Source organism: Rhinatrema bivittatum, chromosome 3, assembly GCF_901001135.1.
Source record: "Rhinatrema bivittatum chromosome 3, aRhiBiv1.1, whole genome shotgun sequence".
Classification (NCBI taxonomy): Eukaryota; Metazoa; Chordata; class Amphibia; order Gymnophiona; family Rhinatrematidae; genus Rhinatrema; species Rhinatrema bivittatum.
In genome coordinates, this window is record NC_042617.1 from 68,081,056 (window position 1) to 68,108,403 (window position 27,348).

The 27,348-nt window shown below is 41.5% G+C and overlaps 1 protein-coding gene across 1 annotated transcript in view; it reads left to right on the forward strand.

Moving 5' to 3' along the window:
- Positions 1–546: 546 nt before the first annotated feature.
- SLC3A1 (solute carrier family 3 member 1) overlaps positions 547–27,348 on the forward strand; it is a 72,899-nt gene continuing 46,097 nt past the window's right edge. The window contains exons 1-3 of the mRNA XM_029593338.1: positions 547–1,117; positions 19,872–20,051; positions 24,193–24,347. Of these exons, the coding sequence (XP_029449198.1) occupies positions 682–1,117; positions 19,872–20,051; positions 24,193–24,347 (771 nt within the window). The 5' untranslated portion in view covers positions 547–681. The remainder of the gene's footprint in view (positions 1,118–19,871; positions 20,052–24,192; positions 24,348–27,348) is intronic.

The window sequence follows — 27,348 nt, forward strand, 5'->3', positions numbered from 1 at the left end:
GCAACAGTGTTCATTTGTCTGTTATGAAAAAATTTGCCAATATATTTATTTTTGTTATGTGTTTTTAATATTTTATTATTTTCATTTTTATCCTATTTATTATGCATGTGACAATCTGTGTTGAACTTGTAATAGAATTGCACAATATAAGACTCATAAATAAACAAATGAATACAACTAGGAAGTAGGAGAGAATATTTGAAAACATTTATATTTTAACCTGTAAGTTGTTATTGTTAATTTAATCCGTTCTGTCCGAATATATTTTCAAAGTGAGTGTACTTTGGCAAAGCTAGATTTATGTTCACTGGGTTTGGGAATCTCAGCATGTTAAAAAAAAAAAAAAAAGACCCATTGTTCTTTTTATTAATAATTAAATCAATCTTGGAAAATCCTTTACACAGGCCCATTGATCTGTGCAAATATTGTGCAAACAGAAAGAGCCTGAGCAAGAAGACTTCCTTAGGTTTTTTTTGTTTCATTGTAACATAAAAGAAGGCAAAGGTTGCTGTGTGTTTTCTTCTCTTATAGACTGTACTTTGACCTAGCAGGATTATTTAACAGTCAGGCAAGCAACTGGAACATTTCCGTTTCAGGGAACCCCAGTTGGTTTGTCTCTCTGACAAACATTTGCAAAAACTTTTCAGAAAAGGAAAACTGAGTAAGTAGAAGCATTAACAAATGGCTGAAGAAGAAAGCAACTTATATGCCACTGAACTGAAGCAGAGAGAAGGTCTAGAGAACAATTCATTTGTTCCACATGAGGCATCCTTTGAAAAGGAGGAGGGTGACTACAGCCAGGTTGTGGAGCCACAAACCTGTGCCATTGGCATGCAAGCTGCGGTGCTCCAGGAACAATGCTCTACAGTTTTAAAGCCTTATGCCGGGATGCCCAAAGAGGTCTTACTCCAGTTTTCATGTCAGGCTCGTTACAGAGTGACCAGAGAGATATTTTTCTGGCTCACTATTGTAGCTACGCTAGGGATTGTGGCTGCTACAATTGCCATTATAGCCTTATCCCCAAAATGTCTTGACTGGTGGCAAATTAGTCCTATGTACCAGGTTTATCCAAAATCTTTTAAGGACAGCAACAATGATGGAACTGGTGATCTACAAGGTAGGAACTTGCTTCTTATTTCCATATTTAAACCTGTAAGAGAAAATGGCCTCTTGTTATTGATAGAAGAAATGGTATTCATTTACTGCTCTAATTAAATTTGTATCTTTGGTTATTAGCATTTTATGGCTAATTTACTACAATAAGACAGCGTCCAATGTTTCATGTTTCCAATTCGATACCTTCACATTGCAATTTAATATTGCCTCAGGTGTGTTTAACATTGATATAAACACAAGCAGACCAAAATGATAAGGGGAATGGAACAGCTCCCCTATGAGGAAAGACTGAAGAGGTTAGGGCTGTTCAGCTTGGAGAAGAGACGGCTGAGGGGGGATATGATAGAGGTGTTTAAAATCATGAGAGGTCTAGAACGGGTAGATGTGAATCGGTTATTTAGTCTTTCAGATAATAGACTAGGGGGCACTCCATGAAGTTAGCATGTGGCACATTTAAAACTAATTGGAGAAAGTTCTTCACTCAACGTACAATTAAACTCTGAAATTTGTTGCCAGAGGATGTGGTTAGTGCAGTTAGTATAGCTGTGTGTTAAAAAGGCTTGGATAAGTTCTTGGAGGAGACGTCCATTACCTGCTATTAATTAAGTTGACTTAGAAAATAGCCACTGCTATTACTAGCAACAGTAACATGAAATAGATTTAGTTTTTGGGTACTTGCCAGGTTCTTATGGCCTGGATTGGCCACTGTTGGAAACAGGATGCTGGGCTTGATGGACCCTTGGTCTGACCCAGTATGGCATGTTCTTATGTTCTAATTATGATTGTCTTAATGAGATATGCATTTTCTTTTGATATTTGTGAAATAACTTGATTCTTAAGTCAATGAATTGCCAGAGGATGTGGTTAAGGAAGTTAGTGTAGCTGGGTTTAAAAAAGGTATGGATAAGTTTCTTCTGGAGAGGTCCATAAACTGCTATTAATAAGGAATAGCCACTGCTTGTTACCAGCATCAATAGCTTGGGATCTATTTCATGTTTGGGTACTTGCCAGGTACTTGTGACTTGGATTAGCCATTGTTGGAAAGAGGATACCGAGATTGCTGGACCCTTGGTCTGACCCAGTATGGCATACCTTATGTTCATTTCAATATCCACATGGAAGTAGATGAAGAGAAATAGCATTTAAAAGTAAGTAATGTGTATGTTCATAGAAACAATAAGATGAGACATGATTTGCCCATGATATAGCAATCATTTTCGTAGGGTAGGTCCTACTTTGCTAGTTTTCTCTTTCTCTTTTTCATTGTTTCTAGCTAGCTCTCAAGTTTTCTAACTTAGTCTTTCCATTCTAGTAGACTTAAACTGAAGTACATAACATTCTCCTTCTTTTTCTATTTTTTTGTTTTGTAATGTAAAGATGTATATTTTGGTTATGTACTTCATTTTCAATTTTGTTTTTCTAGGAAAAGCATACTAAAAAAAAAATGATGGTTAGTCTATTTTCTTTCTGCTGCAATAACTCCATCTTTAGCTACACCTCCTTGAAACTAAGGATCCTTTGTGCATGTACCATGCTTTTTTGAATATTTGTCATTTGTGCATGTACTGTCTCACCTGTAATACGTATTTACCCTTAAGTTGCTCTTCAGTCTATCCCTTTCTAGCCTCATATCATGACCTCTTGCTCATGGACTTCCTTTCCAGTGGAAAACAAAATGTTTGTTTCTTAGGCATCATTTATACTTTTGAGATATCTGAATGTTTGTCATACCTCCCCTGTTGTGCTGGTGGACCCTTGGACCGAGGGCGAGTTGGCACTGCCTGTGGGGAAAAACCCCACAGGCCTCCACTGTCGGTAGGCGAAGCTGAAGAGGAGCAGAGACCCTGTCTACTGACGGTGGGGGCCCGTGGGGCTTTCCCCCACAGGCAATTCCAACTCCCCCTTGGTCCAAGGGTCCACCAGCACAACAGATTGCCAAGGCAAAGTCTGGAAGCAGGGTCCCCGAGGATGAGTACTGGCTCAAGACAGCCCCTACCCCTTCAGAGGAGGCATCCACCTCTACAGCGAAAGGGCATTGCGGGTCTGGATGCCGGAGACAGGGTTCTTGAAGGAAAGCCACCTTTAACTCTTGAAAGGCCATCACTGCTTCAGGAGGCCACAGTTTAGTGTTGGCCCCTTTGTGAGTCAGAGCCATGAGTGGGGCAGCCAGCTTGGAATAGTTGTTGATGAAGGTGTGATAGTAATTGGCGAAGCCGAGGAACCTCTGTAAGACTCATAGGCCAGTAGGTTGTGGCCAGTCCTGAATACACTTGAGCTTCTCAGGATCCATTTGAAAGCCTCGCTATATCCTCGCTATATCCTAAGAATGGGATGCTTTCTTTCTCGAATGAACATTTCTCCAGCTTAGCATACAACTGATTATCCCGAAGTCATTTGAGAACTTGAGACATCTAGGCGATGGATATGCAGGTTCTATGAGAAAACTAGGATGTCTAGGTATACGACCATGCATATATAGAGCAGATCTCTGAAGATCTCGTTCATCATATTTTGGAAGAGAGCTGGTACGTTGCAGTCCAAACGGCATGACTAAATATTCGCAATGGCCATTTCTGGTGTTGAAAGCAGTCTTCCATTCGTCACCCTCTCATATCTGGATTAAATAATATACTTCCCAGAGGTCCAACTTGGAGAAACTTCTTGCCCCTTGCAGGCGATCGAATAGCTCTGAAATTAGCGGTAAGGGGTAGCGATCTTTCCAGGTAATGGCATTCAAGCCACAATAATCTATACACAGACGGAGAGTTCTATCCTTCTTGGCCACAAAAAAGAATCCTGCACCCACAGATAAGGTAGAGCGGCGGATAAATCCCTTGTTCAGGTTTTCGTGCATATATTCAGACATAGCCCTGGTCTCAGGCAATGAAAAAGGGTAGACCCTACCCTGAAGAGGCTTGGTACCGGGTAAGAAGTCAATAGCACAATCGAGTTCATGGTGAGGAAGCAAGTCATCTTTGCTCCTTTTTCTTGAAGAAATTTTCTTCAGCCAAGCGAAATTAGGGTATTGGCAACCAGGAGTTACTGGCCGTTAAGCTTACCTTGGAAGAATGGCACCAGTGGTTAGAGGGGGCTCAGCACCGTATCACTATCTACACTGACCATAAGAACTTTGAGCATCTCTTCCAGGCCCAGCCTCTGAACCTGCAACAGCCCGTTGGGTTCTCTTTTTTTACCTACTTCAATTTCGAATTCAGATACATGCCTGCAGCTAAAAACATCTGAGCAGATGCCCTCTTCTGCTTCTTTGTGTCTGAGGACACTGTTGAACTGTCCCGGCATATCATAGATCCAGCACAGGTTCTCCTATCAGCCACCATGACCGTCCCTCCAGGGAAGACTGTTGTTCCACGTAAACTCTGTAACAAAGTATTAAGCTTGTCCCAGAAATCCTGTGTGGCAGGCCATCCTGGACGAGCCCAGACCCTTGCATTGCTCCAGCATTTCTACTGGTGGCCCGATATGCAGAAGGATGTTCAGGCTTATGTGGACTCGTGTCCCATCTGTGCGCAACAGAAATGTCTAGTGGGATGACCTTGGGGGCTGATACAGCTATTGCCAACCCCCAAGGAACCTTGGACTCTCATCTCCACTGACTTTGTCATGGACTTACCCCTCTCAAATGGCAACACAGTCATCTGGGTGGTAGTTGACTATTTCTCAAAGATGTTACATTTCATAGCATTGCCTGGTCTTCCTTCTGCTCCTCAACTAGTCAACTCTTCGTTCAGCATATGTTTCCATCTTGATGGACTTACCAAACTTATTATCTCTGATCGTGGCCTCAATTTACTGCAAGATACTGGAAGGTTCTCTGCAAAAAGTTCAATATCACACTAGATTTCACTATCGCGTATCACTTGCAAGCAAATGGCCAGTCTGAACAGACAAATCGGACCCTGAAAAACCTTGAATGATCCTATGTCAATACCCATCAAGATAACTGGGTGGCTCTGCTTCCCTGGGCAGTTTTTTCTCGTAACTCTCATCCCTGCTCCATCATGGGGTCCTCACCTTTTTAAATTGTCTATGGTAAGCAGCTGCTTTCCCCTTTGCTGCTTCCTCTATCTGTCCCTTTGCCAGTGGCTCAGTTGACGGCCTAAATACTTTGACTCTGGAGCAATACTCAGCAGATGCTTCAGGAAGCAGGCTGTAAACCCAAGAGATTCACTGATGTCCACCGTAGACTGGCTTTTCAGTTTAGACCCAGGGAAAAGGTGTGGCTCAGCACACATTATATCAGACCAAAGTCCATCTATGCAGCTCGCTCCTCACTACATTGGACCATTCATGGTATTACGACAACTCGGGCTGGTAACCTATCAACTTCACTTACCAGCATCTTTGAGGATTCATAACTCCTTTCATGTTTCCCTCCTAAAACCTCTGGTACTCTCATGGCCTTCTCAGAAGACAACTTAGCCATCAAAGATTGCCTCAGAGGGCGATACATCATACCAGGTACGTGAAGTCTTGGACATGAGAAGGCACAGCCAAACTGAGCAGATCCAGGGGGCACCGAGAGCGATTAATGGTAGCTGGGTGTCACCTGGGAACTTGTAATTCCTGGTTCCACTTCTGGAGTCAACTATTGATCTTGCCGGCTAGTTCTATGAGAGTGTCTAGAGAGGCAGGAAGCTCACGAGCCACCAGCTTGTCCTTAATTCGGGCTGCCAAACCGTCCAAAAAAATAGAATGTAGACAGTCCTCACCCTAATGGAGTTCCGAGGCCAAGTTCTGGAATTCAGTGACATAGTCTGAGAGGGAACGACTACCCTGGCAGAGTACAGGCAATGGACAGTGGCAGGTGGCACAGCTAGTAGTCAATGTCCACTTCGAAATCAAAGCCAAGTCAAACCAAAGAGCAAGGAAGAAGGTTGGGAACTAGGAAAGAACTCAGGAATGGCAAAGCACAACACTAGGAACATGGAGACCTATTGCTAAAGCAAAGGCTGGAAGCAGGGTCCAGCCTTATATAGTCCTCAGGAGGTAATGTCATCAGAAAGGGCCAGCAGTACTTTGCCACCGTGGGCCCTTTAAATAGCAGAGAGAGGCGTGCGCACCTAGGGAGACTACCGGCATCAGAGGAGATTGGCGGTGTCCCAGCCTCGGAGAGGGGAAAAGACAGCACTGTTGACCTGATGGCTCAGGTCATAATGTATTGTGATATTGAAATCATCAGATAGGAAAGACACCTTGTGGTAATCATATTTGATTCACATCATGTAGTACTCTTTTGGACTTTTGCACCCCAAATCCATGAAGCTACATTTTTTTTTGTTTTAAAATTCAGCTGCCAATCTCTTGATCATTCCTCCTCCTTTCCCAGGAGACCCATTATCTTTTCCATCTGGAGTCTCCACATATTGCAATATTAGTAGCGGCTGTAAAACACAAACTTTTCCTTCTAGCCATCTGCAATATCATTTATGAAAATATTGAAAAAAGCAGATTGAGGATTGATCCCTTAGGGGCCAAAGCAATAAAATTTGCGGTAAGTGGGTGCTGACTTTTCAGCGCCCACTTTCTTAGCACACACATGGCGCCCGCAAAGGGGGCGCCGTGCAATAAATTAGGGGGTCGCACTAGCAAGGAGGCGCTAAGGTCGCTAGCGAGACTTTAGCGCCTCCTTGCTAACATGACCACGCGGTTACTGGTGGTCTGCCGGTTATGAACACCGATGCCGATAAACTCGGCGTCTGTTTTCATAACTGCAGCTGGCCGGTTATGAAAACAAACACCGAGCAAATTGGCGTCGGTCTTCAAAGCAGCCGGCAGAGTTTCTTTTTCTGCTTTTCTGTACCTTTTTTTTTCTGCTTTTCTGTACCTTTTTTCAGTGCGTTCAGCTATTAATGCCTGCTCCAGGCATGTTCTTATGACAATAACAGCACCTCATTGAACCAAAGGCAAAGCTGTGTTAGAAGCTATAAACCTCCCTGACATATAACAGGTAGTCATTGGGAAATATTGAGATATCAGGGCCAAGCAAGGACCTTTGCCTGTCCAACTCTAGGCTATTCATAGTGTCCTGCTTTATGTAGGTACAGAGGAAATCTGCAGAGTAGTTTGTTTGGTCTGATTGCTAGTGTCAATTTCAGTCCTTATCCTTATGTGGCCATCCTTAAAACACGCAGCCTGAGGATTCCAGGAGAAACATGCTATATCAGAATTGTTATCTTCCAAGCAGAGGTGCAACCTTTCAGGTGTATACAGGTTTGAGGCCCTTGATTTTCCACAGGAGTTAGAAAAAGTCATGTTCTGGCATAACATGTGGCCAACATAGCAGAGTTACAGTCCTATAGGATGTGTCTCCTGTGGTGTTAGTGCATTTTTTCTTTGTGGATACCAAGACCAAGGCAGATGTGCTGATAGATTCAAAATAATCAGCTCTGTGTATAGCATTAAGGCAAGCGAAGGTGTTGGCAGCGGATGATCTCATGAGCCTATAACAAGCTTCTTTCTGAAGACTGCCACAGTGAAAAATGCATAGCCAAACTGCTCCCATAGGTATCATGGGGAAGGTATGATGTTCTCTGCACTTTCATTGATGTTATGCTAAAATACATGCGTTTTTGGCTCCTGAAGCCTGGAGGTGGCCATGTCTCTTGCAAGGAAACATATATGCTTCCTATAGATGTCTGTCAGGCTGCCTGGTGCAGACAATCTTCTATGGGTAGTCATGATGCTGATTACCTCATTAGCAGGTAGGGACAAGCTTGGCCCAGACATCATTAATGTTTCATGATGAACTGCCCAGGAACAGCAAATTATAGCCTCTGTAGGTTACCAAAGTGCAAGAGGGAGTCTGTAAACAACTATTTTCTAACGTGTGTGTGTGTGTGTACTTGTATAATAGAATTTTCTGCTGGTGATGTAGCAATGCTATATATTAGTGTCCTTAATGTGAAAATACTCAGTATTGTTATTACAAGACTTGGAAGTTAATGCTACAGAGCACCACACGTCACATAGGCTTATTGATAACCAGCACAAGACTATGGCTGCGGTACTAGTGCTCATATTTCTTGAAAATTGGTGGATGCACGATGCCAGAGACTGCAAAAAAATATCTATTGCTCCAGAAGGCCCAAACCAAAGGTAGGCTGCATATCATTTGGTTATCTTGATGGGTTTATGTGGCGAAAGGGGGAGAGGGCAGGGGGGCCCTTGCTCAGCAGTTTGATCAGAGATGGAAGGAGGCTGTGTATTTTAGCCTACAAGCCCAGATGATCATTGACCTTCTGGCCTGTCAGAGGGAGCACTGGCAGCAGCTAGGTAGGCCATGATCTGGCACAGAACTGGGATTGAGTGCACAGCTCCGGCCCAGCCATGGGACAAATTATGGTGACAAAGTTTAGTAGAATGTGGCAAGAGACCTGTGAGAATATTAAGTAGGCTACAAAAGAAGAAAGGAGGGGGGAGGGGGCGAGGAAACGGGGTCTAAGTGTGAAACATTTGACAAATGTAGGGCTACACAGTGAAGACTGAAGGCAAAACAGCCAACAAGATACGTACACAAATGATTAAGATTTGTAAGTTAGAGAGTTCACATTGCCCCATGGTGGAATAAATTTGTCTGACTTTAGACATGTCAGCACTTAACCGCCACTTAAGACCCCTTATCAGAGAGCATTGTGGCTTCTGTGATTGTGTGTGAGTCTGGGGGGAGTGATGTGCTGTGTAAGCCTCTGTCTATATCCATGTCTGGTCTCTGTTTTCCTCCTTACCCCTCCAATGCATACACCACAAAGTGCACAGTGTATGCATCCAATGAGCGCACACTGGTTTTATCCACAAGCAATCGTGTGCTTCCACTCTTTATGATGGAAGCAACAGATATGGTAATGCTAGGCAGTTAGAAAAAGGCTTCACATTGTAAAATAACATTCTACCTTAGCCTGACCCTGGTTATTCATTCAGCCGAGAGGGGGCTGAGAACATTGGCAGCGAAAGAGCTCAGATATCCTGTGCCACTTTGCCAGATGAGTATGAAATAGGGTTGATATCTGGCTGTAGTTGCCACTCTGTAGCCTCCTCCTCTGAGGAGGAGGAATAGCCTAGTGGTTAGAGCAGTGGACTATGAACCAGGAGACCAGGGTTCGAGTCCCACTGTTGCTCCTTGTGATCTTAGATTGTAAGCCCTCTGGGGATAGAGAAATACCTACAGTACCTGAATGTAAACCAGTGTTCACACACGCCCGTCCATGTGCTTTCATTGGCTTGAGTGCCCGTCAATTTGGGCGCTCATGCCAATGAAAGTACGCTTCGCTCGTGCCGTGACGTCATGCGCTTCGCTGGCTTTGGAGCCGAGAGCCCGAACCGCTCCGTGGAGTACCTGCTGGAGCTGAACAACATCATCGAGAGCCAGCAGAAGTTATTGGAGACGCAGCGGCGGCGCATCGAGGAGTTGGAGGTGCAGCTGGAGCGGCTGAGCCAGGAGAACCGGGACCTGCGCGGGGACCGCTGGAAGCTGCTTTCGCCGCCGGCTGCCCCCTCCGGAGGACAGCAGAGAAGGCTGAAAGGGCTGAAAAAGCAACAAAAAGTAAGTTGGTACATGTCGAGTCGCTTCGGGAGGAGGGGATTTTAGGTTTTTAGGATCCACTTCCTGGTGCCTGTCATTTCAAATGTCATTTGAAATGACAGGTACCAGCGCACCCAGGATACCGTATAGGCGCTGTATAAAGCAGTTAAGTATCTGGTCACAATATGAGGGTAGGTGAGCAGGACTGTGTGTGCGGTAAACGCGGGTGCGCCCGGCACTAACGCAGCTCTTCCTACCACTCCTTACTGTATCGGTCCGTCAGTATGTCTGGGTCATTCTTTGGCAATCAGGATTGGGGGGGGGGGGGGGGCAGGATAGTCTCCCTGAGTGTTTATTTGCAGCTTGTATGCTTATGTGTATGTGTCAATTGAATCTTGTATACAAGATAAAAGATATAGCAAAAGAGTCCTTTCCACCAATGTGAAGCACACAGACATGCATGTGAGGCATTTTGAGCAGGCAGCCTCACATTACCTGTAAGGGCCATTTTGATGATGATGAAGTTGCCCAAAGGAGTTTATTTGCATATATGCATTTCCATTGAGGCAGATAGCAAGCAGTTTTGTACACACTGACCCCCACACCCCCTAAGTGGCAGAGAGCTAGACACACATCCAGACATTAACATCCTAAACTTATATGTATGTGTGCATGCCTAGTGTTGTATGTACACAGTTACTCATACATATCTTAACCTTGGCTTGGAAGCCACCACTACTTGATGTGCATGAAGGGGATCATGGGTGTCATTGTTTCCAAGGCCCTGACTTGGCCCACAAGAATATAGTATATAATTCATCAGGCCCACAGTAGGGTTTCCAACTGGCTCCAGATTTTCAGGCCAGGTTGATCCAATCCCAATTTTACCCTGTTCTATGCTGGGACTTATTCTGATTTCCCTATTGCATTCCCTAACAAAAGAAAGACTAAGTACCTGCATGCAGGAGAGTAAAAGCAGGACCAGATCAATTTGTCCTGAAAATCTGGAGCCAGTTGACAACTCTAGCCCACAGTTGTTTAATACTGGGTGCTCAAACTGGTCCTATGGGCTCCCCCAGCCAGTCAGGTTTTCAGAATATCCCTAATGAATATGCATGAGACATATTTGCATTCACAAGTGCATGCAAATATCCTGAAAACCTAACTGGCTGGGGGCAGAAGGACCAGTTTGAGCACCCCTGGTTTAATAGGCCTAGATATGGTGAAGGTTGCCTACAGTCAAGATGTACACCTGTACTATGCTGCAAACACTGTGGTACACCTTCCATGTAGATGGTCAAGCCTAGACATCAGCTACTTTGTTCCTGCCCTGTAAATAGACCTTCCTAAAAGTCTACAAGCATCCTATGGCTTTTCAGCACAGAATGTCCATGTACAGTAAAATGTACACACTTGGGCTACTAATGAATACCTTACTTATACATGTACATTCTGGCGGTTCGGCTAGGACTGCATCAGGCTTCGTGTTCCCACTATCTGTCTTGCTATGCCAATTAACTCTAGCTTCACTTATGCAATGCAAGCAGTGAGTGTGGGAGTACCACACCTATAGCAATATATTTCTGTGTGTTCCGTTGTTGCAGAACTGTATTTATATCACAGCTACTATTGTGTGTGGTGTCCTGCTGCTGTGGAACACATTGAAAGCATGTGAGTCTTGACTGACCCACAGATAGCTGTGTACGTTAATTGTGAGTATACTATATACCACTTTCTCTGTACTACTAAATTATATATACACTGGGGTCTATTTAAAAAAAAAAAAAAAAAAAAAAAAAAAGGCATTTAGATGGAGAACATAGAAGTGCTACTTACCCCCATATCTTTAGAAGATATCCTGTGAGCTGGCCACACAAGGCTGGATCCCTTTAGGCTTACTCGGCCATATTTACACGCTGGCCAATTAGGCCTACAGTTACCCGGCTATATGTAGCTGCATAATTTTATGGTGAATAGATTGAGGGACATTTATCCCACTGAATATATGAGACAGATTCTGCAGCTAGCTGTAGCCAGATAACTTGTCCACTACCCATTCTAATGAATATGAACCTCAGTGAGGTTGCAGTCTCTTAGAAAACCCAGTGTCGTCCAGGAAAGTAGCTTATATGTAAAACTTATAGAGCTTGCTGTGTGACAACATAGGAGTCAAGGAGCTGTGGAGTATATTATTATTATTATTATTTAGCATTTTTATATACCGACTTTCCAATAACAGAATTACTGATCAACTCGGTTTACATTATAACAGAACAATCACATTTACAAGTAAATGTCTTACAATGAACAGGTCGATATAACTTGGATAGGTATATATGGGGTTAACCAGTAAAAGATACAGTGCCTAATGTAGGTTGAATAAACAGTGCTAATTATAAGACTAGGTTATGATCCTCGACTGCCAAAGTTTACGTGTGTTCTATAGATGATCTAAATAGCTCTCAGGTGGATTACCACCGAGAGGATCATTGGCAGGGATGTTCCGCGGGTTGTTGTTATGGGAACGCTTGGTTGAATAACCAAGTCTTGAGTCTTTTTTTAAAAGTAGATAAGCATTGCACTGATCCGAGTTCTGGTGGGAGAGTGTTCCAGATTTTGGGGCCCGCTGTGGAGAAGGCTCTTTTGCTTAATGCTGACTTCATCGGTGGTATGTGCAGGTTGTTTTTATAGGCTTGTCTTACTGGTCTGGTGGATGTGTGGAATTGGAGGGGGATTTTGATATATATATATATATAAAACAGTATAGAGAGTACTCACTGCCTAAGAGCAGAAAGTGATGAGGTCTGTTGTTGCTTGTGACTAGGCAGACATCCTCAAACTCCCTACCACCCCTGGACTGCCTTTGGTGGTTGTTGTGCAGATTTTTATTAGCAAGGTCTCAGTTACAATCCCTTATTGGCATAAGTTATATAAATATTTGCTTCCACTACCTTTATATAGGCAGTAAAGATAATGGGAGTGGATATATATATATATATATATATATATATATAGATAGATAGATAGATAGATAGATATATGACAAATAAGGGATTTTCACAACAAATTGATGACTTTGTAGAGATGTAGATTTGGGTTAACAATCAAAGGCAGTGCAAGGGTGGTTTCATCTTTTGCTCTTACTGCTCTTCCTTGGGAGCATACAATTTGCTTTCCTTTTTAAGACCTAGGCCACGTTTTCTGGCATGTGAGAAATTTGCCTAGTTGGAATGACCAATGGCACTCTAGCATGCAAGGTCATGTGGATCCCAAACCTCTAGCTACTTAAACCTTAAGACAAAAAACACCCAATAAAAAGGCATAATAATAAAGTAAAGTTACAAACTATGTGACCATTTTATTAAACAACATTTATAGTCACAACATTCAAAGAAATAAAACATCTTTGGTAATCACATTCTGCCAGGACAAGATATCCAATAGCACATGACATTGTATTGGAAATAACCAGAACATTTGGTGGATACTTGTACATACATTATTACAAATAGCAACACTACGTATATAGTATAATTATCTTATCCTAGGTAAAATGATAATTACAGCAAAGAACCTAGGAAGTGGAAGTAGCAACCCAATTTTTAAGGTACAGCTCTAATGTTAGAGCTGATGCCAGCACAACAATCTAATGCAAAGAAAAGACCCAGATAATCTATGTTGAAAGTGTGTAGTCAAATGGGGACTTCAAAGGGCCACAGCAGCAACATTTCTGAAAATGCCCAGATAGTCCATATTGAAAGAGTGCACTCAAAGGGGCCAGGGCAGCAAAAGTGACATAGGCAGCAGGACCATGACCAAATAATGCAGCATGGAAGCAAGAGTGTGACAGGAGAACACAGCATGGAAGCAGGAGCACGATGAAATTAGACACCAGCAGCATGATTAGATGAGACATGAATTGAGACACCAGCAGCATGATGAGATGAAATACGATGAGATAAGGCATTAGCAGGACCATGATTGGAGACCAAAGCATGGCAGCAGGACTATGGGCAGAGCATATAGGAGGGCATATGAAGGAAGCTGGAGGACAACACTGATAGACACTTGACCATCCACATCAGTAGACCAATCACAGGGACTCTTCAGGCAGCACAGGCCCACCTCTTCTCCATCTAGCCAGCACAGGGACTTTTTAGGCAGGACAAGCCTGGCTGTATCTGAAGTGGCAGTGAAGGGATAATATCATACCTGAGTCACATTATGTCTCAGGTACCTTTCCCTCCATTAGGCTTTTTGGATGTGGGTGGCATGTCCTCTCATCCCTGAGCCTGGGCTTGTACTGACAAATGGGGGCTGTTTTGAGGAGTGATGGATCCTTGGGAAGATGGTGATGGAACAGGGGCAGGCTGTGGCATGTGATGTATCAGCTGGAGTATAATACTTGTTAAGTTGTTTATGACAGTGGTATGGCCCTGTGTGATGGAAACTGTTTGCTGCCACACAACACAGGTATGCTGGACCAGAGCCCTCCTCATTCTGACCAGCTCTGCCCTTATATTATGGAGGTGCAGGCCATGTCTCCTTTCTATGCGGTCCAAGTTAGCATGCAGATCTCTGTCCACCGTTGCTGGTACTACCGGGAATGGTGCTTTCAGATGCTGAGGTGGTTGCTGAGGTGTGATCTCTGGCTGTAAATCAGGCATTGCTGAGATTGCTGTGCTGTGCTACCCTAGGACATACAGAGTGCTGGAGGCAGCTGGGAGTCTGTAGCTGCTACCTCTTCCCACTGCAGGTCTGCCTCATCCATAAAAGGGGACAGGTTTAGGCTCATCTTCAAATGGAGGGGGTCCACCAATTGCATCTGCTGCTGCTGAAGAAGCTGCTGCTGCTGCTGCACCTTCTCCTCTGGCCATTGTGTCTGTGCTTCAAGCTGAAATGGAAGGCTGGGACCTGGGGGCTTCCTGGGTGAGAGCTGTGAAAACAAAGAAGACATAAGTGTGAATGCTAAGAAGTACATATCTACCGTTTTGCATAAGATGTTCACTTTGGCTGTAATTTTCAGGAGTTGCATGCAGAAATGTAACTACTATTGTAGAAATTTTCAAAAGCCATTTACTCAAGTAAACTGCACTTGCATGAGTAAATCCTATGGACAATTCAATGGCATATATTGTAGCAATTTTCAAAAACCCACTTACTCGAGTAAATGCTTTTTAAAATCAGGCCCTTTGATTGTATCATTCAATATGAACATTCAATGTAAAAAAAAAAAAAGGGTGGACATTTGTAGCATACTTTACATTTACAAGTGATGTCTCTTACCAGCTCTGGTTCATGTTGTGTCAAGGGCCTCATCTATGCCCTCAAAACCGACTGGTCCCAGGCGTTGGATGAGTTGTTCTTCCATAGGTGTGAGGATAGTGGAACATGGGGTTCCTCTTCCAATCTGGTCCATGTATCTGTTTCTGCTGGACACCTTGTTGTCTCTGTAGTGGTGGGCTCCCTGCTCGCCACTCCGCCTCTTGGCAGCCCTGGAGGCCTTTGCAGCCTGGTTCCCAAACAGCATGTTGTAGCTGTCCAGGACTCCAGCAATGAGCTGCCCATTCTCCTCTACGCTGAACTTGTATGCATGGAGTTGCAGACGAGCTGCTGCCTGAGGACTGGGTTGCCATTTCCACTTCCTGAGAGGTGGTGTCACTCTCCACTCCCTTCCCTTTCTCCCCTCCTGCATCTGCCCTAACTCACCCATCCTCTGTCCTCTCTCTCTAGCCCTATCCTGACATCGTCCTCCCTCCACACTCTCCTGCCTAAACTAATCACCCTCCCCCCTTCCGCCGCCTCCTGTCCCTTCCCTCCCTGTTTCTACTCCTACTCCACCTCCTTCCTCCACTCTACCCAGCACTCCTGCTCTCTACCTCCCTCCTCATACCTGTCCTCCATACTTCCTCCATACTTCCACGTCCATATCTTCCACGATCCATCCTCGTGCAGGAGACATGGCCTGCACCTCCATAATATAAGGGCAGAGCTGGTCAGAATGAGGAGGGCTCTGGTCCAGCATACCTGTGTTGTATGGCAGCAAACAGTTTCCATCACACAGGGCCATACCACTGTTACCACTGTCATAAACAACTTAACAAGTATTATACTCCAGCTGATACATCACATGCCACAACCTGTCCCTGTTCCATCACCATCTTCCCAAGGATCCATCACTCCTCAAAACAGTCCCCATTTGTCAGTACTTCTCTCTTCCACTCCTTAAACAGAAAGGGACAAATAGACAAACAAGACAAATGCACAAAAACTGTCACTCTTTTTTCACACACACAGATAAATATAATAGACAAAGGGTAAGGTGAACAGATGACAAACCTGAAACAAGACAACTCAAGAAAATAATCGAATAAAGAACTCCTCTAACCAAACTTTTATTACCAACACCAGCACCAAACTCCTCAATTCTCTCTAGCTCCTGACACACTCTCAAAGAAGCAGCTACAAGAAGCCTATATATATATATACATATATATATACAAACAAAAAAATATTGCGTGATGTGGAAACTGCCACACAATGCATAAAATGGCATGCAATGTGACAAAGTATCGCATGACAAGGTATTTAAGTACATGATGCACTATTTCAGAAATTAACCATGCCCATGTTTTTTTAATCACAGGACATTGACATGATATTTCTTTCATTTTTACTGTGGCTCGATGCATCTAGGGGTAAGTTTGTACCTGAGGCAATGGAGGATTAAGTGACTTGCCCAAGGTCACAAGGAGCAGCTGTGGTATTTGAACCCTGGCTTGTAGTCCGCTGCTCTAACCACTGGGCTACTCCTCCACTTGATAACTTGTTGCCCTTACCATAGCTTCATTTAGTTTAGCCTACTGTTCTACTTCAAAAAGAACTTCCTATCCTGCTAGTACTGGTTTCCTGAAGTTCAGGATTTTGACTTTTTTATGCTTTAGAATATAACAGGAAATAGCATGATGACATCATTAAGGTCAATGCAACTATCATAGCAGGGATTACAAGTGATTTGGATGTGTTCCTGGAGGAAAAGTCCTTAAAACATTATTAGCCAGATATACAAAAGAAAACTGTTGCTATCTCTGGGAGTAACAGGATATAGCTCTACTTTTTGGGATCTGCCGGGTACTTGCAATCTGGACTGGGTACTGTCGAAGAAGGGACACTGAGCTCAATGGATATTGGTCTGACCAAGAATAGCATTTATGTTCTTATTTTATCAAGTATATTTTTATAGAATGTCGTCATAAAATATATATTACCAAATTTTCTTCCCTTAGCAGAGAATAATGAATGCCAGAAACAATATTGTCCAAACCTGTGATTTTAGGCGACATAATATGCTGTCCATCACCGTTCCCTCCTGTGAGATATGTATTTCCCATTGCTGGCATCTTTGACACAAACATACACACACAGTATGCGAATAAGTCAGGCTCACGCATGACGAGTGGATTTTAAGTCACCTGGATATGCATGTATCTCCCACAGCATGCACGTCTCCAAAATTTTCAAAAAGGGGCAGGGTGTGGGTGTGGTCTGGGCAGGGCCTGGGCAATACTTGCGCCACCTGGGCACATGCCCAGATCCCCTGCTGCATAAGTTTACTTCTTCTATAGAGGAGGTGTAAGTAATAAAATAAAGAAAAACAGGCAGAGCTGCAGGGTTTTAAGGGTCTGGGCTAACTGGGGGGAGTGAAGGCCATTAAACTAGAGGGGATTGGAGGATTAACCCCTTAACTAGGGGTGAATGGTTTAACTGGTACAATGGCATTGGCGTGTGCTGCTTTTAAAAAAATCCCCTGACTTTCATGGTAGAAGCGGGATTTGCACCCACTTAAAATCTGGCTGCACATATGCGCACAGCCAGACTATTTTATAACATGCACTCATGCATGTACGAATGTTGTTATAAAATGGCCATATCCCAAGGCGTGGGCCAATGCATATGCACAAATGTGCGCCCTTGCGCCAGTTTGAAAGTTACCATCTTAGCGATCAAGTTTGGTTTCCAAACTTCTCAATTCAAGAGACACTTTTCAGTTATGAGAAAATCATAAGATGCAGAACAAAATAAAGGCTTGAAAGTTCAAATCAACGTAGTATTTTTCACAGATAAAAATGCTGTGTGTCGCTGTTTGTTTAAACTCCTTTTCAAACGATCATCTTGCTGCTCTATATTTTTACTGTAGCATATTTGCAGGGGGTTTCATCTTGGGGACACACCTGAAACTCTTTTTAGCCTCCAGATTTAAGATAAGTCTGATTATATGTCCTAGTGCAAAGAGAAATACAATGGGGAGAATGGACATGATTGAGCTACCACACTAATGACAGCTAAGGTTGATTATGGGTGCCCAAGGAAGGGTGAGCACTGGCCCTTTGCTGTATCAGTTGCACTGGCTCCCGGTGAGAGAATGCATTAGGATTAAGATCATGACCTTAGTTTTTCAAGGCTATGAAAGGAAAGGTTATCTGCCTCAGTTGCCAAAAATGTACATTCCACTAAGGAAGCTTTGGTCAAGAAATAAAAAACCTCCTACAAGTACCTTCATGGAGAGAATTGCGTAAAGTAAAGAATAGTAAGAGAATGTAGTATGTTTGTTTGTTTATTTTGAGGTTTTATATACCCTCCTTCCAAGTGAGAAATTTCTTGGTAATGGGGAGATTATTTAGTAAGAAAGTGAAAACTTGGCTTTATAGACAATGAGGAGTTATTTTTATTGGTGGCAGTCATGGAAACAGAGTGGCAAAAACTGTAGATGCAGAGAGGCTTTTTAGGCAATGAGGAGTAATTTTACTGCTGGCAGTAAAGGAAATTGAACAGCAAAAATTGTAGATGACGAGATGTCAGTTCTATTAGGGGGTTAGGGAAGATTGAGTATTAATAGATGGTGTGGAGGGAGGTTGGATATGGAGGCTTTAATCTGTTTTTATGTATTTTGTGATATTTTGATGTGAGCAGCCTTGATCTGCTTTGTAAGTTTGGTATGTATGGTATATAAATAAATGAAATGAGAATGAAAGTATTATATCTCTAATTACATTTTGAGCTTTCCATTTTTTTAAATACCTATTACTCTAACTTAAAATTTTAGTACTCAATACATCACATTTAATTAAAATTGTTATAAGAAAAATAAACTCTATCTGTTCAGAAATACAACTAAGAGGTTCATATTCAGCACTTTTTGTCTGGTTAAGACTTAGTGGGACAAGTGACAGGATTTTAAAATCCTGCCACACTTACCGGCTGCAAGATTGATAACTTTTTATAGTTAACCAGCTAATGTGAGGGTAGAGTGGAAGCATGCCAGGGCAGTGCTAGTTTACTGGATAAATGCCAATTTTCAACATTATCTCGATAAAAGGGTCAGGCCCAGGTCCTGAGGCCAGAGGGCTGGCCAGGTAGGTCCTTTTCTTGTCTTCTTTATTCTGCAAATGACAGCATCCACCGGATAACTTTAGGACTACCAAAAACCACTCCTAAAGTTAGCCAGATAAACTTATCTGAGTAATTATAACAAAGCCAGATTTATTTAGTGGGGCACCCATGCCACTGAATTTTCTTGCAAAGTTAGCCGGATAAATTTATCTGGCTAACTTTACTAGCTGGGTAGCGGCTGAATATAGACATCTTAAATATTGTATTTTTAAACTTTTTTTCAAAGCTCAATGATTGAAAGCTCAACTTGGTTATGAGAGATGGACCATATAATCATACACCACCCTTGATGCTAGTATTCAATCACGAGTGGAGTTCATTAGGTTGTAACCACAGGTGGGCTTTTTTGTAACCTATTTTCTGTCTTCACATGGGATTCCTAGGCCTAAAGTCTGCTTTGTTATACTGATTTTGTTGATTATTTGTTAGTTTTATTTTTAATATTATGTATGTAACATTGGGAATTGCCTAGAGCCTCAACATTGGTGACATATAAATGTAAATAAATAACAATGGTAAGATAAATATAAAATTTGGTTCAATATCACAATGTTCCCAATACAATTCTTTACTGTTATTTTTACCCCCAGTTTTCTTAACTTTTTTTATAAAGCAATTTGTACTCATAACCATATTAAAAATATTTGGGATTAAGGGGAGGCTATATCATGCCAAATTAAATTACACCTTATAAATATTAGTATACTATCTATACAAATGTCATCTGATTATTTCTCTCTTGCTAAGAAGCTTTTATTTCAAATAGGTATTCAAGAAAAACTGGATCATATCTCGTATCTAAACATAAAAACTCTCTGGATTGCTCCATTCTTCAAATCTTCAATTAAAGATTACCACTATGCTGTTGAAGACTATAAAAGTATTGATCCCATTTTTGGAAGCATGAGAGACTTTGAAAATTTACTTACTGCCATACATGATAAAGGTAGGCAGGAGTGACAACTGCTATAAACATTGGAAATTCAAAAAGCATGCATAATGCCATATTGTCTTTTGGCATCTGTTCAGTGACTTAGTGACAGTGCTGCTCTGCAGAATTCATGGTTAGGCCTTGAGAGTAAAGATACTCCTGGCATGGGCAACACTTTTGAAATAACATCAAATGGTTTCACTCACACACACTTGTATTTTTTTTATCATGGGGATTAGGAATGTGATAGAATATGCTATGTTTTTTTTGTTTTTCTCTTGGTTATGTAATTTTCTTTTTTATAGCTCACTGCTGCTTTGGTGTTAATTTAAGTATGTGATTTAAATGCTAATAAAAAAGATATGTAGAAAAGAAATAAAGGTTAACATATAAAAATAAAAGTATAAGGTGATGTATTTTGATTGGACTGACTTAATGCATTTCTTGACTGGCTTTCAAGAACTAAAATTCTCTTCTTCAGGTCAGGGAGTTTTGACTCTTGAAAGCTAGTCAGGTAGTGTGTTACATTGATCCAATCAAAGGTATCACCTGATGTGTATATGTGTGTGTGTGTGTATATATATGTGTGTATATATATATATATATATATGTGTGTATATATGTGTATATATATATATATATATATATATGTGTGTGTGTGTATATATACACACACATAGAGAGAGAGACACACACAAAAGACCATAAAATATGTAATCATATCAGGTGCTCAATAAATAAGCAGAAAAACATTCCAAAGGAATGGACAAAAGAGCACTAGTATTGTTGATGTGGTATTTATTAAAACAGAAATCTTTATTGATCATTCACAAAAAAATTAAAATAAATGAACACCTTAATGTTAACAAATATAGCACAAAAATAAAGTGACCCTTATGCAAATAAGTATTGATAAGTTAAACATGGATCAGTTGCAGACTGTGCACTCCTGTGGCATGAATGCTAATACATTTGGTTTCAACGCTTGGCCATCATGGCACAATCACTTTCAAGCAGACCTAAGTATGTTACAACAATAATGAACACAAAAAATGTTGAAACAAAAAATATGCTTTACCTTAACAATCACAATGACAATGTTGGAAAGTACAAAAAATGAGTAGCCAGTGTATTATCCAAACAGAAGGACTAGGGGGCATTCCATGAAGTTAGCAAGTAGCACATTTAAGAATAATCAGAGAAAATTCTTTTTCACTCAACGCACAATTAAGCTCTGGAATTAGTTGCCAGAGGATGTGGTTAGTGCAGTTAGTGTAGGTGGGTTTAAGAAAGGTTTGGATAAGTTCTTGGAGGAGAAGTCCATTAACTGCTATTGATCGTTTACTTAGGGAAAAGCCACTGCTATTAATTGCATCAGTCACTAACCAACCTCTTTCCCTTCTCAAAAATACTCCAACTTGAACATGCAAGGGAATGTTTGCTCGGTGGTGATCTTGTACGGGGGTTATTCAATGAGGGTAACCGATTTGCAGTTATCCTCTCATGAACCTCCGTCTATTATTCTTTTATTAAGTTGAACAATATCTCACGAACTTTTTTTTAAATTTTCAATTTTTCTAAAAATCCCTTCTCCCCTGCTGCTTTTCCGCCACCACTAATGTCTTGTTTCATACTTATCGGGACGTCGCCTCTGCAGTGTTTTATGGGTGCGGGGCTGCTTGTCCGACACGGGCCATGTTTCGGCACGGTGTGCCTGCTTCAGGGACTATGGGAGAGCGCTGTGTCCGATACTGGGTTCACAGCATGTAGGGAAACCTTTAATATATACAAGGGTTAATCCTAAACAGCAAAACCTTCTGCATACTTTATCTCATATTCAATAATAATGCTTGAATTAAGACCCACCTTGCCATTGAAAACTTACTTGTATGTAGCTTCTTTCTGTCTCACGGGCGACGCCTCTTATGCTTGTCTGGGCGTCGGAACTGTTCTGACTCTTTATATATACCTGCCTGGAAGACCTACCTCCTCCTCTTTTTCAGACCGAGGCTGTCTCAGATGTATGCTAATTCACCTAATAATGTTATGGGCCATAGCGGACCTGACAGGGAACTATGTCTGCGGGGTATTGGGTTTCTACCTCATAAGGTGGACCTGGTGGGGAACTGGTGCTCGACACGTCCGCTATTGCTGCGTTCGATTTTTTCTATTTGAAGGCGGCGTAAATTAGACTGTGGGCGTTTTCCGGGCGGGGCTAGCTTCTTATGATAGTTGCAAATTTAATGAAGGGCGTTTTTCAGGGCGGGGCTGACAGCCGCGCCTGTCTGAAAATTAATAACTTTCCCATGTTTCTTACTGATCTGCCTATTTTTAAAAATTAATCCCAACAATTATTCAATTTATAATGCTACTTTAACACTTTCAACGGTCCGATGTGCAATTCATGGTGGTAGTGCTCGATCTTTCCAATGTTTCACTTGCCGGCGCCAACAGACCCGCACACAACCTGCTTATGGTGAATCTTGTATTCCATGGTGGAAGGCGGACCTAGTTGTGAACTAGTTCTTGCCACGTCCGCTGAAACTGCTAAGGCTTTTTTCTCTTTTGTCTTTATTAAGAGACATGGGAAAGTCATTAATTTTCAGACAAGCGCGGCTGTCAGCCCCGCCCCGAAAAACGCCCTTCATCAAATTTGCAACTATTTAACACCACAGTAGAAATTGACAATAAAGACAAAAGAGAAAAAAGCCTTAGCAGTTTCAGCGGACGTGGCAAGAACTAGTTCACAACTAGGTCCGCCTTCCACCAAGGAATACAAGATTCACCATAAGCAGGTTGTGTGCGGGTCTGTTGGCGCCGGCAAGTGAAACATTGGAAAGATCGAGCACTACCACCATGAATTGCACATCGGACCGTTGAAAGTGTTAAAGTAGCATTATAAATTGAATAATTGTTGGGATTAATTTTTAAAAATAGGCAGATCAGTAAGAAACATGGGAAAGTTATTAATTTTCAGACAGGCGCGGCTGTCAGCCCCGCCCTGAAAAACGCCCTTCATTAAATTTGCAACTATCATAAGAAGCTAGCCCCGCCCGGAAAACGCCCACAGTCTAATTTACGCCGCCTTCAAATAGAAAAAATCGAACGCAGCAATAGCGGACGTGTCGAGCACCAGTTCCCCACCAGGTCCGCCTTATGAGGTAGAAACCCAATACCCCGCAGACATAGTTCCCTGTCAGGTCCGCTATGGCCCATAACATTATTAGGTGAATTAGCATACATCTGAGACAGCCTCGGTCTGAAAAAGAGGAGGAGGTAGGTCTTCCAGGCAGGTATATATAAAGAGTCAGAACAGTTCCGATGCCCAGACAAGCATAAGAGGCGTCGCCCGTGAGACAGAAAGAAGCTACATACAAGTAAGTTTTCAATGGCAAGGTGGGTCTTAATTCAAGCATTATTATTGAATATGAGATAAAGTATGCAGAAGGTTTTGCTGTTTAGGATTAACCCTTGTATATATTAAAGGTTTCCCTACATGCTGTGAACCCAGTATCGGACACAGCGCTCTCCCATAGTCCCTGAAGCAGGCACACCGTGCCGAAACATGGCCCGTGTCGGACAAGCAGCCCCGCACCCATAAAACACTGCAGAGGCGACGTCCCGATAAGTATGAAACAAGACATTAGTGGTGGCGGAAAAGCAGCAGGGGAGAAGGGATTTTTAGAAAAATTGAAAATTTAAAAAAAGTTCGTGAGATATTGTTCAACTTAATAAAAGAATAATAGACGGAGGTTCATGAGAGGATAACTGCAAATCGGTTACCCTCATTGAATAACCCCCGTACAAGATCACCACCGAGCAAACATTCCCTTGCATGTTCAAGTTGGAGTATTAATTGCATCAGTAGCATGGGATCTTCTTGGTGTTTGGGTAATTGCCAGGTTCTTGTGGCCTGGTTTGGCCTCTGTTGGAAACAGGATGCTGGGCTTGATGGACCCTTGGTCTGACCCAGCATGGCAATTTCTTATGTTCTTAGGGTAGGATTTTCTCCTAGCCATCTTCTAGCTTAAGGTATCACCTAAGAATCAGGGGATGTACTGGAAGTGGGGTAGAAAATATTCAGTCTAAATTCTAAAACATATAACTAGTTGTTTGACATCATTCATTCTAATCTTTAATACCTTTGCTTTGTCAGGTTTAAAACTGGTGATGGATTTGATACCCAACCATACAAGTGATAAACACAATTGGTTTCAGTTAAGCCGGAATCGAACTGGAAAATACACAGATTACTACATTTGGCAGGACTGTACATTTACAAATGGTGAAGTCACCCCTCCTAACAACTGGGTAATTATTTATCTTGTATGTTTTATAAAGCAATCTTTCATTTAAAGACATGAGTGACCATTTAAGATATTTGAAAAAAGATATACCGTACTCTTTATTTTCATTACCAGTTTGATTAAAATCAGCAACATAGAATGTCTGTAAGGCTTGGAATGGAGGAGTGATTACCATATACAGGAAACCTTTCCTTCTGGTGTTGCATTGTGACTCAGAAGAATAAATTTGGTGTCACACTAATCCCTTTGGAGGCTCTGATGAACCTCACCACATTGATTAAACAGAGGAGGGAAGGGTTGATACTGAATATGATGCTTACAAATAGACAAAGTGTTTCAGATATCCAGGCAGATGGGCACTTGAGCCTAAGTGATCTTCAAATGGAAAGGTGGGGCATTTACATTTTTTTGCTTATTAGAGGCTGGGAACTACAGGATGGTTAGTCTGATTATCGTGGTGGGAAGGTTTATGGAGAGTCTACTAAAATTACTTCAAATAAACATTAACCACTTTACACATCACATAACCATCCATTTTTCAGTTTTCCCCTCATACTGCTATAATGTAGAAGATGGCACTTACCTTGTTTTTGTTAGGATTTAATAATTTATTAACTTGTTTTATTGTATTTTTATTTTATTATAAGATTTGTGTAATTTTTTGTTATGTTATTTTTATGATTTGTATCTTTTGTACCCCATTTTGACTAAACCTTGTTTGTAAAAGCAGTATAGAAACATTTTTAAATAAATAAATAAATGGAAGGAGAGTAAAGTAACAAATCTAGAGGACTGCAGGACTTGAGGCAGCAAGGTGTTACCAGAGAGAGCTTATGTTAATCAGATCCAATCAACTTTTTTGATTGGGTGACTAGAGACCTGGTTCAGAGGGATGCACTCAATGTGATTATGCCTCTATTTCAGCAAAGCTTTTGAATACTGTCCCATACAGGCTCATAAATAAACTGAGTAGTCCAAGGGTGGGCACAGAGGTGATTCACGGAATTAGATATTGGTTGAGGGACAGACAACAGAAAGCAATGGTAAATGAAGTTTTCTCCGAACAGTGATGAGTGCATGATGATTTGTTCCTAAGCTTGGATCTGATCAATGTCTTCATGGAGGGGTTTAGTAGGGAAAGTTGTCTCTTTACAGATAATACTAAGACCTTTAGCACAGTGAACATCACTAAGGGAGCAGGCAGAATAAAGAGATGGGGGAATGAATTATTGATGCCATCATATTTTATGTTTTTGTGATTCAAAAGCACCTTTAAAATTATTTAGCATTAAAAGATAGACCACTTTTATAAAGTTAAATATGAAACTTCTTTAAATATATTCCATTAAGGGCCTGATTCTTCACAGTCTTTTCCCATAAAGACAGAATGTGAGTAAAGGCTTAGGGGGGGGGGGTAATTTTCAAAAGGATTTATGTATTTAAAACTGGGCTTTACACACAAAGTACATTTACTTGTATAAGTAGGGTTTTCAAAATTGCTACGATATATGCTATTGAATTGTTAATAGGTTTTACGCACATACGTTTATTTAGGGATTCTAACTTTCAAACAGCTGCGGACATGCCTATGTATTGCGTGTGTTTATTGGATGCATGAAAATCTCCTGTATTTTAAAACTTACACGTGTATGAAATAAGCAAGTATAAAATACTTGCAAATGTACCCTGCAACATGTACATGCATGTAAAAAAAAAATCTGCGTGAATACATATTGCACTTATCTGGATAAGGTGCAATTTATCCGTTTAAGTAGCGGCACTTAACCAAATATGTAGTGGCAAAGCCATTACTTAGCCAGTTAAACCTTAAGAGTACTACTTATCTGGCAAAGTCAGATAACCGGATAACTTTGAAAAGTATTATTTATTCAAATAAGTAAGATAGACAGATAAGTCTCAAATAAAGCTACTTATCTGGCTATCTGACTTAGCTTTTAAAACTAATTGGGCTAAACAGTAGATTTGCTTCTATTTAGCAGGATAAACTGGAACTTGTCTGGATAAATGCCGCTACTTAGCTAGATAAATGGGAATTTATCTGGATAGGTAGCGCACAACTACTACACTTGTGTATTTTTTTATATCTGTCTAACTTTAAAAATATATGCGTGGAGATTTTACTTGCATAATTTACATGCCTTTACCCCCCCTCCCCATAAGTTTGGTTTTATGCTTGTAAGTTGGGAGATCTTCTAACATGCGAAGGCAATAAAATTACCAGTTTTACCAAGTCACCCACTCCATCTGCAGGTCATTGAGACCCTCCTAGCTCTTCAGCCTCATCTCCCTCCATTTCACCCAGACACTCAACCCAGTCAGCATTTTACTTTTAAGAAGTTTACGATCACCTACTCCAGATATAGAGTAGGTGCAAATATACGAGAGTAAGCTGCCAAATCTGCAGGCGCAAATTGCTTATAAAATAGCAACTTATACATGTATAAGTATTGGCCCTGTCCCAGAATGCCTCTGGCTTGTCCCTTTATCACACACAGATTTACTCACGGACTCTTATGTCTGTATTTTGAGGTTTATAGCACAGCATATACGTGAGTATATGCTATTTACACATGTATATGCTGATTTTTATGCACTCAAGTTTTGAAAATTCATCTTTAAGTGCATAAGTGAGCTTTTCAAAATTGCTATGACGTATGCTACCTTTATGCGCATAAATCCTTTTGAAAATTATCCTAAATGTGTGTGTGAAGGGATCATCATTGACATAAGTCAATATTGGATAAGCTTAGTCTGCCCATAGTTTTAATCAGATTCGTATTCAGTAAATTGGGTACTAGACAAGTTATGCAGCTAAAGGTAGCCAGATAACTTATTCTGTCTATTCAGCAAAATAATTTCTCCAGATACATGTAGCTGGATAATTAAACACCTAACCGACTATGTTTGAGTATAACCAGGAAGGTTTTTAAGTTATTTGACCTTGTGTAGCCAGAAAACTTGCTAGGTAACTGGATATCCAGTTA